Source organism: Coffea eugenioides, chromosome 3 (genome assembly GCF_003713205.1).
Source record: "Coffea eugenioides isolate CCC68of chromosome 3, Ceug_1.0, whole genome shotgun sequence".
Classification (NCBI taxonomy): Eukaryota; Viridiplantae; Streptophyta; class Magnoliopsida; order Gentianales; family Rubiaceae; genus Coffea; species Coffea eugenioides.
Window position 1 is genome coordinate 697,194 of NC_040037.1, and position 17,443 is coordinate 714,636.

At 36.3% G+C, this 17,443-nt stretch overlaps 3 protein-coding genes across 3 annotated transcripts; all 3 read left to right on the plus strand.

The window, feature by feature from the left end:
• The first annotated feature begins 1,275 nt into the window (after nucleotides 1-1,275).
• Nucleotides 1,276-3,333, plus strand: LOC113765512. Its single transcript, XM_027309727.1, has 3 exons — nucleotides 1,276-1,603; nucleotides 1,676-1,895; nucleotides 2,114-3,333. The coding sequence occupies exons 2-3, from the start codon at nucleotides 1,798-1,800 to the stop codon at nucleotides 2,940-2,942; spliced, it is 927 nt and encodes a 308-aa protein (XP_027165528.1). The 5' UTR covers nucleotides 1,276-1,603; nucleotides 1,676-1,797; the 3' UTR covers nucleotides 2,943-3,333.
• Nucleotides 3,334-9,082: 5,749 nt separating this feature from the next.
• LOC113764901 lies at nucleotides 9,083-13,465 on the plus strand. Its single transcript, XM_027308944.1, has 8 exons — nucleotides 9,083-9,191; nucleotides 9,291-9,335; nucleotides 9,463-9,570; nucleotides 9,839-9,913; nucleotides 10,012-10,074; nucleotides 10,561-10,608; nucleotides 10,716-11,627; nucleotides 11,715-13,465. Exons 1-8 carry the CDS (start codon nucleotides 9,083-9,085, stop codon nucleotides 13,463-13,465), a joined length of 3,111 nt encoding a protein of 1,036 aa, XP_027164745.1.
• On the plus strand, nucleotides 13,462-14,115 carry LOC113764902. Its single transcript, XM_027308945.1, has one exon. The coding sequence runs from the start codon at nucleotides 13,462-13,464 to the stop codon at nucleotides 14,113-14,115; it is 654 nt and encodes a 217-aa protein (XP_027164746.1).
• The last annotated feature ends 3,328 nt before the right edge of the window (nucleotides 14,116-17,443 follow it).

Sequence of the window (17,443 nt, forward strand, 5' to 3'; positions counted from 1 at the left end):
AAAGGCAAGGAAAAGCTGTTTTTAAATATACATGAGTGCATTTTGTGCTTTATATCTCCTTTTTCCCTGCCTTTATGGTGATTAGATTCTTACAATTGGAAAAATATGTTTTTCAGGGCCAGCAATGATGCTGCTGGACGGAGAGCTTAGAGGGAAAGTTGGTCTGCGTTGATCAATTTAGCACGCTGAGCGTGTTCCCTTCTTTGGCTTAGCTGTTTGATACTGATTTTAAGCATTATGTTGTTATAAATATGAGCAGTGGTGCTCTCTGTGTTTAACATTAGTAGTGTTTGCACATGGATTGAAGACTGAAAGTGTCTGGTGTTGATACAAGTGTATTTCATGCTATTCCTGTGACGTCTAACTAACTTAAAGTTGATAAAAACAAGCAGTGGCAATGATTTTGTCTGTCGTTGATTTGGGTGGCAATTGCAATGAGAGGTGTGTTTCTATTTTTTTTTTTTTTTTGTCTTTGAGGGTTTGGTTTTGTTCAAGTTTCCGTCTGAAACAAAACTCTGTATGCATACCATTTCAAAATCCATTTCTTGTTCTTGGCTCGCTTTCTGGGGCAAGAAAATGGATTTTGCAATATGGCTTTGGGTTTTCTGAAGTGTTCATCTGAAACTGTGTATGCATGCAATTGGGTTTTCAAGTTGTTAGCTGAGGTGAAATGGCGTCCTGTTCTTCAGGTCAGGGCAGGAAGTGGATATTTTATTTACGTTTTTCAGGTCAGGTTGAATGTGTTACATGCTGTAATGTGGGTGACCCTTTCTCATCTCTACCTATTGCATGGAATGTGCTAATCTTATAATAAAGTTTATGAAGTTGGCTAATGGGATCTCATATGACGCTGGCAACATCGATAACTTGCCATCCAATCTGCGTTTTGTATTTTAATGATGATGTGCTCTAAAGATGCAAGAAGGCAACGTATGCATTTTGTTTCATTGGCCAAATAGAAGGATAGTCACGTGAAATTCTACGACACGATTACTCTAATAATACCTGCTAACATTCCAACGATCAAGCTAAACTTCTTAATTGGTAATTTGAGAGCCTGGCTTTTTTTTTTGGTGGTTCTCTTTTAAGTTAACCAACGCATCTGAACAACTTATTGAATTCCTGGTATTGTTTCTGAGATATTTAAGGCTAAATTTTATTTGCAGGTGAATTTTATTAGACTGTTCTTTTTTTTTTTTTTTTTATCGAAATGATAGACTTACATTTATTCTATGCTACGGAGAGGAGAGGGGTACCTGAAGAGGTCAAATAAAATCCCCAAGGAAGGTATCACTGCTGCAGAGAACGGCTGCTAGACCATCACCCAAGCCCTGATTCATGTCCATACATATATGTTTATTGGCCTGCCCTTATTATTATTATTTTTACTAATGTAGTTCAACTGAGAAATCATACACAAAATTGGATCATCACTGGTTATCAACACTGATTTATGATGAATTAAGCAGCATTGTCACATAAAGATTGATTGCTTTTCCAGCCAAAGGGGGAAGCTATTCTGGTAGAAGACAGCATTTGTGAACGGCAAGCATCTGTAGATGTCAGGCATTCTGTTGATCGAGACTGTGATGTTATAATACAGGTAGCTTGTTATTACTCTACTTCTGCAAACTATACTGGCTTATTCTGTTGCTCACTGTATTTGGTGCTACAGATTCATGTGCAGGATATGGAAGATCTCTCGAGCTTTGGGAACGTGGCACTTGATCAAGGGAGTAGCCATGTAGCTGAAGCTTCCCATGAAGGAGAATCTGGAGATATTGGTGTAAATGTGTAATGAATGAAGATATGGTTTGTTTTAATAGTGCCAGTAAAGATGACCTACCCATTTTGAAGGGACCCCCAGAAGAAAAATGGATATCAATTCCTGAAAGGTTTGCAAAGTGCATATAATTGCAAGAAAGCATTCTAGCTGAACACTTTCCATCTTTTGTACGCTACAATAGCTTACTTTTTTTTTGTGAAGGATATTGATGGGGAATATCTCTGCTCTTGCATGTTGCTGGTTTCTGGACAGAATATTAGTTTTATAATCTTCTTACTTTAGTTTGTTAACTAAATTACAAGCTAATTAAGTGTTCCTATCGATCAGGTGCTCCAATGATACATCTACATGTGCTGGTAATCCTGTATATAGGGATTCAGACAATTGTGGGAGTCTTCAGGTTTCTGATACACACGAACGCGACCATGAAGAGTTGGCAGACAGTGATTCAGATGGAACTGCTGAAGATAGATCTTCTGATGACTTGAAGAAATATATTGGTAGTGTCACATCCAATACTGCATCAACTGTAAGGGAATCAGAATCATCCCATGGGCTTGAGACTCGTGGCACTAGTTTCTCTCCTTCTCCCAGTCATGACATAAAATCCAGATGTGGTGCTTATCCTGAGCCAGATAAAATTTATGACCATTTTAAAAGGGTATCACCAAACTCAGAGTCTGAGGCTGTCACATTTGATTGTAATTCCTCAAAGGACTTCAGAAGCCATAGCATCAAGATGAAGTCTGGTGCTTATGAATATTTTTCAAGAGGCAGAAATCCCATCCACAGAAAGCTCAAATTTCCTGAGAGGAAATCAACTAGGATATCTAAATTCAAGTCTCACCTCGAGTATGAGGATGCTTTCTATTTGTCTAATCCAAAGAAGTTGCATGACGTATGTCATTCAACATCTGCATGTGGCAATCAGAGAAATAGGCATCATAGTTTTGATTTTTCTGAAAGGCAAGATTTCTCATGTTATGAGGGCTTAGAATATCTTATCAGCTATAGAGGAAAAAGATTATATGATTATCAGTCCAGTGGTGCTTATTCTCAAAATTCTCATCGAAGAGGTTGCCAAGTTTCTAGATATGAGAGAGAGCAGTGTTACAACTTACAATCAGACTGTAAGTGGAAAACGCCATTTTACTGAACAAAGAATACCGAGGTTTAGCGGTGACACAAGGGAGAAGGATTTGGATCACTATGATGGGGAAGACTCTGTTTCTGGACTGGAATCCCTTGATTTCCATGGGCCAGGAGAGCCCATTTATGAAAAATCACAATTTTTAGACTGTGGAAACCATGCTCGGTGGAAATGGAAATCAGAAGCGCTGAATTTTAGAAGGAAATTGAAAATTGTAACTTTATTTCTGAACGTAAATATAGCAATAACATGACTCGAGAAAATTTTAGATCTATTCAGTGTAGGGAAGGAGATATTGTGCAACATAAATATGATAGACAGTTGCAATATGGCAGAGGAAAAGTTAGAGGCCCTTTAAGAGGCAAAAGGAGATTTGACAGTCCCCTTAGTGGCTGTGAAACTATTCAGTGTAGATTGTGTTTTATTTTCTCAATTTTATCTGTTTACATCATCATTACAATTTTCAATACATCTTTTTATCTTCTCAATTACCTTTTTATCTCATACACATCACATCACAAAAAGTGCTACAGTAAAAATATTTCAAATAAAACACAATCCAAACAAACCCGCAAGATGAGAAACCACAAACTGTTGGCAGGGTAAGGGCGCCAGGTGCGCCTTATTCAAGAATTTATGTATCTGAAAGATGCAGTAAACAAGGGAAACATAATTGTGTAGGGAGGTACAGTGGTGGTACCAAATTTGGTTTTTCTGATGGTATGTTTGACAATGATGAGAATATAAAAAATGCTGATGATCAAGATGATTTTGCTGGAAGAAGACATTATGGACAATCTGAAGTATTGGAGTGGAGGGAAGAGGAATGCAATTCTTGGTTGACAATATTAGAGGGTTTTCTTCCAAATCCTTTGGTTGACAATATTTGTGTTTTCAAAGCTGATTCTGTTGCATTCTACTGATGCACATTATGCACAAAAAACCTAAGGCACATATGAGATATAAAACATGTTTTGTAGTATAAAGAACAGTAACTTTCCATGGAAATCATCAATGGGCAAGTTTCTTTTCTTTAGGAAATTTAGAACTATCTTTATAGGTTATATTAACATGTCCAATTTTTTTATTTTGGATAATGATCTGTATCTTGGAGCTTGCACATCTTGTAAATTTTAAAAAGCTACCCTCTGGCTTGTAGATACTTAGGCAGTCAATGTCAACGTGAAAAGGCTGATGCCCTTGTTTGGCCAGAGTGCCAGACTTAGAGCCACCTTAGCTGAGTTCTGCTTAGCCAACTTGTGCCTTGTCGAATAAAGTTTCCAGTTAGGATACTTAGTACATATGATCAATTGCTTTTCTGGTTTAAAGAGCCTATGGACCAAGCTATGCCGATAAGTTTGTTGAGGTGTGGCTTATTATGAGGTTTAGCATAAGATTAGTGAGAATTGGTTGGATGAACAGAAAGAAACTCGTCTATGTTAATGGTACATGACTTGAATTTTGCTGCTACATTGAACTGTTTGTTTATTTTCACTGGATTGTTGAGTTGGGACTTTACATGGTTGGAAGGTAGTATTAAAAACAATACTCTTGCTTGACTGTGCATCAAGATTGTAAACTACTTACTTCTGTCTCCACAGGAGCAATACATTTGGTTTAATTCTTGATGGCCATTTTTTAGCATATAGAATATAGGATACAGACTAATTTGTTTATATTATTTGCAATGGTCGTTACTTCACCACCATCTGAATGCATGGTGACAAGAGGAGCATCATTTTTCTTCTCTAAGCCCTTTGGCTTTGTTTTCTGATCGATTCAGTCTACCTATGCCACAGTAAGAACTTGTGGTAGAAAGTAGTTGTCAATGGAGCCAATATGATTGTTTCCCCCATTAGCTGCTAAATGACCTACGACATATTGTTTTCCCGCTGTTATGGTACCTGTAAACATTTTGATTTGTTTATTATTTGAGTTGATGGACATCTAAACTTTTTGTTTAAATTTTCATTCTGGAAGATTTTTCAGGATGATGCCGTTTCCTCCCAACTCCACCCAACCGGCCCCCACCCAACCCACAAAAAAAAAAATTATTGTACTTCCATCAAATTTCTCTCCCTGAAGCTTTACTTGGTGGGTGTTGTGGTTGCTTACATGCATGTTATCATATATACACAAGCATGACATTGTGGCACTGCATTTTGTTTGGTAAATCACTGTTGAATGCTTGGTGTATTTGTAACTTTTACTAGTACCTGGATCTGATTGTGGTGCGTATGTTGTTTTGGAGATTGCACATGAATTATACAGGATCAGGTCACAAATTCTGGTTGTGGCTTTTGCTGCATCGCAGAGGGTATGCACAATCTTCCTGTGTTCCGGGTTGTCTTCCTTGCATGTGCTATATGCTTGGTAACTGAAAAGTAGTTGTCCTGGAACTTACACGATGAATTTGCATGTATAATTTGCGTTACCTGAGTTCTAATATTCATTAGGGCAATTTTACATGGCTAGTAGGTTAATGGACGCCAGACATGGTCTCTTTCCTCCGAGCTTTATGGTTGGAGCCTTATTCTGATCAGTATTGGTGTTTACTTTTCCAGCTTGTCTTGCATCTTCCGAAACCACCTTTTGCTTCTTTTACAGGAGGTCCTTTGTACTTATGCGGTGGCTCCGCTTATTTCTCTTTTCTTTCTTTTCCCTTTTGTGTCGTATATGCTTATTCATGCACTGCTCTGACAATTTTGTTGGTCTGTCTACACTAAGAATGTGGGACATCCTTATATTGACATTTCCTGATGGCAATGCACTCTGCAGTCCTCTAGGTGCTCCGAGGCTGGAAGTTCAATGTGCTTTGATAGATACGAGTACTTCAAGCGCAATGAAGATTCAGAGCAGCGAACTTTCAAGGGCTTAAATGGTTCCCGTCTAGAGAAGGTTGCTCGAGCTGACAATACAAAAGCCGGTACCTTCCTGGTGGATGCAAATTGGCGCAACAAGTTTCCTAATGGCAAGCGGAACGATTCTCCAGATATTGAAGAAGGTCAGATAGTTACTGAAGGTTTGATTGAGAAACCTAAGGAAAGGATTAGTGCATCCAGAGATAAAACAAACATCACAGGCACAAAGGGCATTTCCAGGGAAAATCCTAGGATATTGGAGATAATTGCCAAAATGGAAAAACGACGAGAGCGGTTCAAGGAACCGATTTCTTTGAAAACAGTCTCAGAGAAAAATGGCAAGCCATTTAGTGCTGATGGTGCTGAAACTGTTGAAACAAAGCAGCTACCTAGACCAGCACGGAAAAGGAAATGGGCTGGGAGTTAGGGAAGTCTTAACAAGCTTCCCAACAAAGAATACATTATTAGATCTTCAGGTTTTCTTGATTAGTTTAAAAAGTTATTATACAAACAAAGCCATGTTTGATGGTCAATAATTATTGCGATTACTGAAATATAAAGCACGTTGAAGAAAGTTTATAATTGTTTTCTAGCATTCGGAGTAAGAGTTGATAAATTTTATCATATAATAGGGTAGCAATAGCCATGGTGGGTTGCGGATGGCGCAGGTTTCTCGTATTGGGTGGCGGGCAGTGGGAGGGGGAAAGTAGGTATTATGGAAAAACAGCTTGGTTGGAACAAACACATTTTTTCAAAATATAAATTGTGGTAAGTTATAGTAAAATTTTAAATTTTAGACATTTATTCAAAGCAATAAATAAGGTTGATTATTTGAAATGCTTATTGTAACATTTTTACGATATGATGTATGTGGAATACAAGGGTGATTTTTTATGAGAGGATGCGTATGAGATAAAAAGGTGATTGGAAAGATAAAAGATGTGTTTGTAATGCAAGTAAATAAAATATTTTTGTAAATAATTTCTATCCAAACACATAAATTCTGTAATCTTTACTCTGGTAGTTTCTGGGAGCTTGTTTTTAAGTATTAATTTCTGAAACTCAGCCAGATGTGGTATGGACTACAATTTCTTCGTTAGTTAGTGGTGTTTTTTCTTGCTCTAAAATTTTGAAGCATTCCACGTAATGTATTAGCGGTCAAGCAGGCTAAATAATAGTTTTCCTGAATTAATTTTGTCTTGAATATTGTTCCCTTATCTTTAGAATTATTCCCACCTCGAATCAGGTTCATTATTATCACGGTAATTGTTGCGAAAAGTTTAAAGGTGAATGTCATGCTCTTTCAGACCCAAAGGAAGGGGTGTTCATGCGATAGCTATTCTTGCCTATGGACCAAACGAACTTATGATGACGCAAGTCAAGTTTTGTAATGTATAATTCCAAAAAATAAAAAATAAGACGCCAATTTTGTGAGTCCGGATAAGACTACTATTGGTAGGAAAGAGATTATATCCTTACATATACATAAGAAGCACTTTGTCTTTCTACAGTGGTGCTTTTTTCAATCGCAACTCTGCTTCCACGGCTTGTACTTTCGGCTGCTGCTCTTTGCTTCAAACTCTTGTACATTCATTGAACTGGGCAATCAGCACGGACGAATTTGGATTGTTTTTTGTTCTGACGCTTTCAAGAAGCACTTTGTCTCTTTGCTTCAAAACTCTTGTACATTTATTGAAATGGGCATTCATCACGCGCGAAATAAGTTTCATTTTCATATGTCTGAATACTTCTTAAAAATATATTCTATCACAAATTTTTGAAAACACTGTGAAAAATAACTTATTTAAATGGGATTCATATATCTCTTTATATAGATTTGTATATATTAATAAGTACATGGATAATTACAATTATCGATCACAATTATCTAAAAATTCGTTTGATTTTTTTTTTAATTTTAAAAAAATATTTGTAAACGTATTTATGTCTGAATACTTCTTAAAAATATTCTATCAAAAATTTTTGAAAACACTGCCAAAAATAACTGATTCAAATGGGATTCATATATATTTTTATCTGTATATCAATACAATAAGTACATGGATAATTACAATTATACATTGCAATTATCTAAAAATTAGTTTCCATTTTTTTAAGTTTTAAAAAAATATTTGTAAACATATTCTACAAACTATTTTATTTTCAATACTTTCTAAAAACATTCTTATAATTTTTTTCAAAAACACTCTTAAAAGTAATTATTATTATTTTAGATTGAATTTATGTATACGTTTATATATTTGTGTATGTGAATAATAATCAATATATATATAATATAAGTATATGAATAATAATCTTTAATCAATATAATAAGTATATAGTAGATGCATGTAAATCAAATATAAGTACATAGATAAGTGTGATTGTAGATAAGTCCCACTTTTATATATGTTAAAAATGTACAAACACGTGTGTATGAAGAAGTACAACTTATGCAAATACATAGATAATTGTGATCTCACAGAAATAGATATGCATGATTTGAACTCAAATACTTTTTCAATTTTACGATGCAAACCCTGATATCTAGCTGCTTAATATCTATGCTATGAATCTGAAAAAGGACAGAAGGGACTTTTTATTATGACCTGATGCTAATCTTTACTCAGCTGTCGACCACTGCATTTTCTTCTGTACCAAATATACACATGGTCTTCATGCAACGTCTTTTATATGCTCTGCTTTCCAGATTGTATGAGAATCTCTTTACCAATTCTCTTCAACTAAATACCTCAAACACCAGGTACTGCAATGTTAGTTGTTTCACAAATTTTTTTTTAGTATCTTCTGATATCATTCTGATGTTTTGTTCTACTCATTTCCTTATTGATAGATAAAAAGATCTATGTTTAGTGACTTCAGATTTTTTTTTTAGCTTGCGACAGGTCTGCTTCAGAACTCTGTGCCTTGACTACCGATGGAGGTATTCCTTCACTAGCTCCTTTAACATACTCTTAAGTTTATTCAGTTTATTCAAAGTATTTTGCAACCACTTTTGTAGTTTCTGCTCTGGTATGGTTTACTTATTTCATGCAACAAACTGTGCTCTCTTCCTTGCATGCTTATATGGACAATAAAAATCAGTTGCATTAACTAACAAGCATCATGAATTCCTCTGAGTTATATGCACAAAACGATGATCTCAAAATTCGTGAGAAAAAAAATGAGAGGAATAAAAAAAACAGAGAAAAATTTGCTGGTCTTTCTGTCGAACAAAAGGAAGCTCATCGAAGAAAAAATAGAGAAGCGTATCACAGAAGAAAGATGAGCAAACTGTTGTCCAAGACGCTTGATCCACAATCTGTACAACCTACCAAACAGTGCAACATCAAACCATTTCTCAGACCATCCAGTACCAACAATGATAATAATGGTACGTATATACTCCAGGACAAAGCTTACAAACATTTGTAGTTTGTAGTTTTTGTGACTAAAAATATGAAACCATGGAAATATTTATTACTATACACAGGAGTGCTGATGCCACAGTTAATTCAGCAGCATCTTCATGACACAGGTATGTATTTTGAGCTTTAGCCACCTATTTTTCTCATATTATTGCATTCCTATTCATTTTTTATCTCCTAAACATTCCATTTCTGTTGTTATACTTGTATTGACGTTTAAAGCATCAAAAATTGCAGTTGGAAAATATAATAAAAGTACGCTTCCTCGAACATCTGATAGAAATGTCACTGGAGCTCTTTCTTCTAACCTTCAATTACCTGGCTCCAAGAATCAGACTAACACTGGTAAACTTCAACAAAATACCCCTCTGCATCAATATCACAGTAACAATGTTTTCCATATTTTCTATTTTTTTCCTTACTCTTAGCTTTACAAATGCATCATACTGGTTTCTCCACACTTAAGCTTGAAAATATCCTGTTTCTCTCCCACATGATACACATACAAATTGTTATTTGCATTTACAAATTGTTCTTGATACCCAAAACTATTATAATAATATATTTCTTGTTTTTTAATATGATCATCCATTTACTTTTTTCTATGCCACAGATAATCGATTCTGTGTATCCTACCCTGGATCAAAGCTCAAAAGTAGTCTCTTCTGCTTTTCTACTTATGAAGAAGGTATTCATTTCTATCATTTTCATGTAAATATAATTGGTTCTATAACAATTCTTATTTCAGCTACATAACTGTGCTTTTCTCAATTTTCTAAAACCTAGGTAATTCTTCAGCCACCAACCATAAGCATATATGCTCAGATAGTGCTCCACCGCATGACAAAGGTCTGAAACTACTGCAAATAACTTGTTGTTTAATTCTTTCAAATTACTTTCAGCACAAAAATATACTGTTCAATATATGATGCTTTACCATGTTCATCTCACTCTTCCACTATCATTTATTTACATTGCGTCGACAGCTGAATCTTTCATGTGTATGAATTGCTTCAAATTTCTTCCCCAAAACATAGAAGATGCTCCAAGTACTCAGCACTGCTACAACTTTAGATCTACAAGATTCTACTGATCCGTATTCAACTTCTACATACATTTCTTTTCTTTATAATACCATTGATTGCACAACTTTGGCTTTCTAGAATTGTTAGCATTTGCAACAGAATATCAAATGAGCCAACAATGCTTAAAATCTATTGCTAAAACACATAAAGATACAGATACAACCTCAGTTATTAATTTTCATTATCTAATGAGCATTAGATTAAACCTCTGTATATTAGAGTTAATTACGTTCTGTTAATATCCACACAGGCAACAAACGTTCAAGGTCAAGAAAAACTCAGAAATCTCACACCAGAGGTACAAAAACAAAAACTCTTATGAATGTAACATGATATAGATTCAAAACTTTTTTGTCATTCTTTTTTTTGTATTCAACAATTACTATCACATTCATTGTACTGTAGGTGAAAAAGTTCCAGATGGAATTGAAGCACTGAAATGCATCAGCAGTGAACCAGACATACTGGCTCCCAAACCAGATTGCAGCTATTGCGAAGCAAAAAAACTTTATTCTGAAACACCAAATTTCTGCTGTTCTGCTGGTCAGATAGTTCTCCAAGAGAACAAACTTCAAGATATTCTCATAGAACTATATACTGGTCATTCTGCTGAAGCTCTTTCTTTCAGAACATATGTCAGAACATATAATAATATGTTTGCCTTCACCTCTTTCGGAGTACATTATGACAGATCCCTATGCAGAAGAACTAATGGTATCTACACATTCAAAGTCCAGGGACAAACCTATCACTTCATCAAGGATCTTATTCCACATGAGTGCAGGACTGTTTATTTGCAGCTATATTTTCATGATACAGAGCATGAGTTAGAAAACAGACTGGCTACATCAGAGAACCTAACAGAAAGTGCAGTGAAAAAAATTATGCATGTCATGGAATCGAATCCATATGCCTCTTTTCTCCGAAGCTTAAAAAATGTTCCGAATCTCGACTCATATCAAATCGTCTTAAAGTCTCATTCAGAAAATGACCAGAGAGTTTGGAATCAACCAACTGCATCTCAAATTGCAGCCTTGTGGGTAGAGGGCCAAGAATCTGGAGAAGGATACAAAAGGCATATCCAAATCTATACTAAAGAAGGCAAGGATCATCTGGTGCACTACTATTATGGATGCTATGATCCATTGCAGTATCCGCTGCTGTTTCCATTTGGAGAGACAGGATGGCATCCTGGTATAAAAAGAACAGCACCACATAATCCAAACAAAAGGAAAAGATACAATAGAACAGCCAACTGCACTCCTGCTTCTACTGATTGCAAATCTGCAGAAGAACTAATAGCAGCTGAACACCAAGGTATAGCAAAAATTATAGTCAATAATTATATTCCTCAGTATACAGTTACTATATCATTAGATTGATATTGAATAACATGTTCTACAGCTTCTCACAATCCTGAAAACAATAAAGAGTTTGTATCTATGCGTGAGTATTACGCATACAAGTTGCAGATGCGGGAAAAATACACTCCAGGCATACTCAATACCGGCCGACTACTTCAACAATATGTCATCGATATGTACATCAAGATAGAATCTCAGAGACTTGATTATTACAGAAGCCGACAACAGTTAATAAGAAGAGAGGAACTTCAAGGCATAATGGACAGTGTCATGTCAGGACATTGCCAAGGATCCAAAATAGGTCAGCGAGTTATTCTTCCAGCATCATTCATAGGTGGTCCTCGCGACATGAGAAGAAGATATGTTGATGCTATGGCTCTCGTGCAAAAATTCGGCAAACCAGATTTATTTATCACTATGACATGCAATCCTTCATGGCCTGAGGTGAAAAAACACATGCTACCTACTGATGAAGGTCATAACAGACCAGACTTACTCGCTCGAGTTTTCCATGCTAAGCTTGATCTTTTGAAGGACCAACTCTTCAAGAAACAAATATTTGGAGCAGTAGCAGCTTATACCTATGTTGTTGAGTTTCAGAAACGTGGTCTACCGCATACTCATTTCCTCATAATTTTAGAGCCAGGTTCAAAACTTTATTCCACAGAATCCTATGATAAAATCGTCAGTGCAGAAATTCCAGATATAACAGCAAATCAACATTTATTCAGAATGGTTCGAAAGCACATGATCCACGGTCCTTGCGGAGCACAAAATCCAGATAATGTTTGTATGCAAGGAAATCAGAAGAAAAGATGCAGAAATAATTACCCAAAATCATTTGCTCAGACAACCTTTCATGGAAAGAATGCGTATCCTACTTATCGAAGGAGAAATGATGGACAGAAAATAATTGTTCGTGGCCATCAGCTTGATAACAGATGGATAGTTCCACACAACAGATACTTATTGGCAAAATTTGATTGCCACATAAATGTTGAAATCTGTTCCACTGTGAAAGCTGTCAAATATATATACAAATATATATACAAGGGTCATGATAGGATTCATTTTAGAGTAAACTCAGATGCTCCTGCTCAAGACAATAATAGCTCCCAACCTCTTCCAATCGATGAAATAAAGGACTTCCAATCAGCTCGATGGGTGTGTGCAGTTGAAGCAATTTGGAGAGTGTACAGATTTAACCTCAGTGAGATCCACCCTTCTGTAATTCATCTCCAGCTCCATCTACAAAACTGTCAGTCCATGAGTTTCACACCTGATCAAGACCTACGAGATGTAATCAGCAACAAGTATACAAAAAGAACTATGTTAACTGAATTCTTTTACATGAATTCTGTGGATGAGTTAGCTCAGGATCTTAAGTGCACATACAAAGAATTCCCAGAGCACTTCGTTTGGTACCCCGAAAGAAAAAAATGGGAACCTAGAAAGCAAAAGGACTGTATTGGCAGAATTGTCACAGCAGGTATAAAAGAAGGAGAACGTTATTTTCTTCGACTACTTCTAACACATGTGAAAGGCCCCAAATCATTTGAAGACCTCAAGACAGTGAATGGAACATATGTAAACACATTCCGTGAAGCAGCAATTCTCAGAGGATACTTTGAATCAGATACATCGCAAGAAGAATGCCTCGAAGAAGCCAGTTCATATCAAATGCCATACATATTGAGAAGGCTGTTTGCAACTTTGCTGGTACACTTTCCTCCATTAAATGCTAGAAAGCTATGGAGAAATTTGAACATTGTCTATCAGAAGATTTCATGAAAATACCAGATATATCAACTGATGAAACACGATACAAGGTTCTAGAACAGATAAACAATTTTCTTGAATCTATGGGAAGAGATATTAACTCATATGCCCTGGTTCCATATCCTTTAAATTTTAATGATCTCAACAAGAGCACGAGGGACACAATAGCAGAGACAAGAATCACTGTGCTAGAGTCTGATCTGCAAAAAATTGATCTATTAAACAATGATCAGAAAATTGCCTTTGATATAATCACTCATGCAGTCTTCCAAAAGAAACATGGATGCTTTTTTGTTGATGGTCCAGGTGGAACCGGAAAAACTTTCCTTTATCGAGCATTATTAGCTGAGGCAAGATCCAAAGGATTCATTGCGCTGGCTACAGCATCATGCGGAGTAGCAGCTTCAATATTGCCCGGTGGGAGAACAGCTCACTCAAGATTTAACATACCATTAGATACAACAAAAAATAAGAATTGCAGAATCAGCAAGCAAAGTTCGTCGGCAGAACTTCTGCAAAAAGCCAGTCTTATAATTTGGGATGAAGCTCCGATGATAAATAAAGGTTCAATAGAAGCTGTTGATAGATTACTCCAAGATCTAATGGACTCAAACGCCTTATTTGGATCTAAAGTGATCGTTTTCGGAGGAGATTTTCGATAGGTATTACCAGTTGTTCCTAAAGGAACAAAATCAGAATTCATTGATGCCACCATAGTCAACTCATATATATGGCCACACCTTCATAAGCTTCAACTTACAGAAAACATGAGAGCAAGGGATGATCCAGAATTCATTGAATATTTGCTTCGTGTTGGAAATGGAACAGAGCCTACTGTCAACAACGACTGCATACAAATACCTCCATCAATGCTGATAAGATATACAAATGATGAAGATTCAATCAAACAGTTGACTACCACAGTATTCCCAGATTTGTCAATATTCTCTCATCATGATTTCTCAGCTGTAAATCGTGCTATACTCACAACAAAAAATGAGTTTGTTGATCAGATTAATCAGCAGCTCATACACGATATGCCTGGTTGCATTCAAGAATACATTAGCCGAGACAAATGTATTGAAGATTATGACCAAACAATCATGGAGGACTTCATAAATGCCCTAACACCAAATGGATTTCCACCTCACAAATTGATTCTCAAGCCAAACACTCCAATTATGCTCCTCAGAAACATTGATCCGCCCCAAGGACTATGCAATGGAACAAGGCTCATCTGCAAATCCTTAAAGTCCATTGTCATATATGCTACAATAAGTTGTGGAGAATTCACTGGCAAGGAAGTCTTCCTTCACAGAATCTGCTTCAGAATAGAAAATGATCCAGAGTCCCCAGTATCTTTTGAAAGAATACAATTTCCTATTCGACCATGCTTCGCTATGACTATCAATAAAGCTCAAGGGCAGACTCTAGATTTTGTGGGAATATATTTACGTGAACCAGTTTTTTCACACGGCCAGTTATATGTAGCAATGTCAAGAGCTAAGAACAAGAGTTCAATAAAAATTCTGATCAAACCAGCTATATTTAGCACTGGAGAAGACTCAATAACACATAATGTAGTATATAGAGAAGTATTAGATTTGGCAAATGAATAACTTTCTTATCTATTCATGCGCATATGGTTCTATAGCATACATTAAGAATTCTGTTCTCATATTTCTGCTCAGAAACTACCCATTACTTGCTCTTCTGAATTACAGGATGACAGAAAAGTGATAGGTTTTGCTGAAATCGTTCCCGGACTTCAATACTGGACAACGATAGCCCAAGTCCTTGACAAGCAGAAACCTCTACTATCAAAAGCAGGAAATCGTTATCAGAAGCTTACTCTGATTGATAACCAGGTAAACACATGAATAAATTCTGTCACAGAATTATTATATCTCACTGTACACTTTCGCATTCTAATCAAAACCAAATTTCATGTATAGGGAATTACAGTGGAAGCTATGATATACAAGTCAGATATAGAATTCTTCCGCAACCACTTCAACTTGTACAAACGTTACATGATATCCAATGCAAGAGTTGAATACACTCCGCTGGAATACCGTGCACATGAAAATCAATGCACCTGGTATATTGACAACTCTACCATTGTCCAAGCAATCGATGAAGCAAGCCCTCCAGAAATTCCCTCTGTTTTCACATTCACACCTTTCAGAAGATTCTATCAACATATTGATGACACTTCAGACATAGGTAATGCACAGGAGTTAAATTCAGCTTTATAATACTCAATACATGACTATTTAGTTTACCTCTAATAAATGACAAAAACAGATACCCTTGGCATTGTTGCACAAGTTCATCCACGAAATCACAGAGGCCCTACCCCAACCAGAGAAATTGTCATCATAGATAACAGGTAACTTGCATGATTTATCAACCAATGGCTTTGCACAGAACACAATCTTCATTTTAATCCATATACAATAATGCGACATAAATATCTAACCAACTATATTGCAGCTTCATGCCAGTCATCCTAACTTTGTGGGGTGAGCATGAAACAGATGAAGGGCAGACTATTGCAAATATCATTCAATCAATGCCACTCATTGTCGCACTTCGAGTGAAGGTCTCATCCTATCACAGTAAGTAAATCTCAAAATATTAGAACTAAATCTTTTATACAATCCATCATCTTTTCATACACATAATGCTCCAGCTCTGAATCTATCAACAAAGTTTGGCTCAAGTATTTTGGTGAACCCTCCTATACAACAAGGTGCCTCACTGAAACAATGGTAACCACTTGCTCTCATACAAACCCACCAACTATTGTCATACAAATATCTTTAAAATAGTTTAATAGCTAATCATCACCATCTGCTTATAAGGGCTGTGGAAAACAAGTCACAAATTACTGAGCTCATTGCACAAAAGGCATACTGTGATCGAGCAAAACTCCTACCACAACCCTCAGAAGATGAGCTCTGCACAATCGCAGACTTCCTAAAATTCCCAACGGTAAGATTCTACAACTCTAACGTCCATATTTCTCTACTGCTTATATCTGCCACAGAATCAAGCAGCTGATAATGTATTTTGTTCTCAGAAAAAAGCTTACTGGATTCAAGGAACTCCACGATTTCTCGACAGAAGCCAGCACTTATGGTATAATGCATGCTCAAACTGTCACAAATCATTCAGAGCAAAACCACTCTGGAAAATTGTCTGCACTTCCTGCAATAAGCAAGTGAATGTCGTTCCAAGGTAACTAACAAAACAACAATATCATAAATTATTCCACCACTCATCATTGCACTAATATCTAATCCCAATTGCAGATGCAGATTAACCATAGAGCTGGCTGACTACTCTGGAATGCTCACACTTGATCTGTATGACAATGATGCAGAGCAACTATTGCCCTTCACTCTACTTGAAATTCAAGAACTTGAAGACAAGGTTAGTATATCGCCAGCACTAAAATTTATTAACCACCAGTTATATAAGAACTGCAACACATTGTATCAACTAATACTCAAATATCAATATTACAGCACCAGCTCAACTACATTGCTATTGAACAAGCTATTGAAAACACCATTCTCACTTGCTTTGTGAAAAAAATGATGGGAAACCGTGGATCCGGGGACACAGAAAAATACACAGCCATAATAGTGCACAAAGCAAATGCTCCAGAAATCATATCAAAGATTCCTACAACCCCAGCATCGATTGCTACTTCCTCCACATGCGCTTCCTCGACTCCAGGACCATCAACTGCAGAAGCTGTCCCAAAACACTCAACTTTTGACAGTGAATTATTCACAGCTCTCAAAATTACAGAAAGTCCAACTAAGAGACAACGCACTGACGTGACTGATATGGAGCAGTAGAATGTAATATCCTTACTTAAACTTTTGATACACCTTTTGAACATCTGATCATTAGCAACCTCCAATATTGTATATAACGCTGATGCAGCTAGATAGCTAAAGATCTGAACCAGATCAT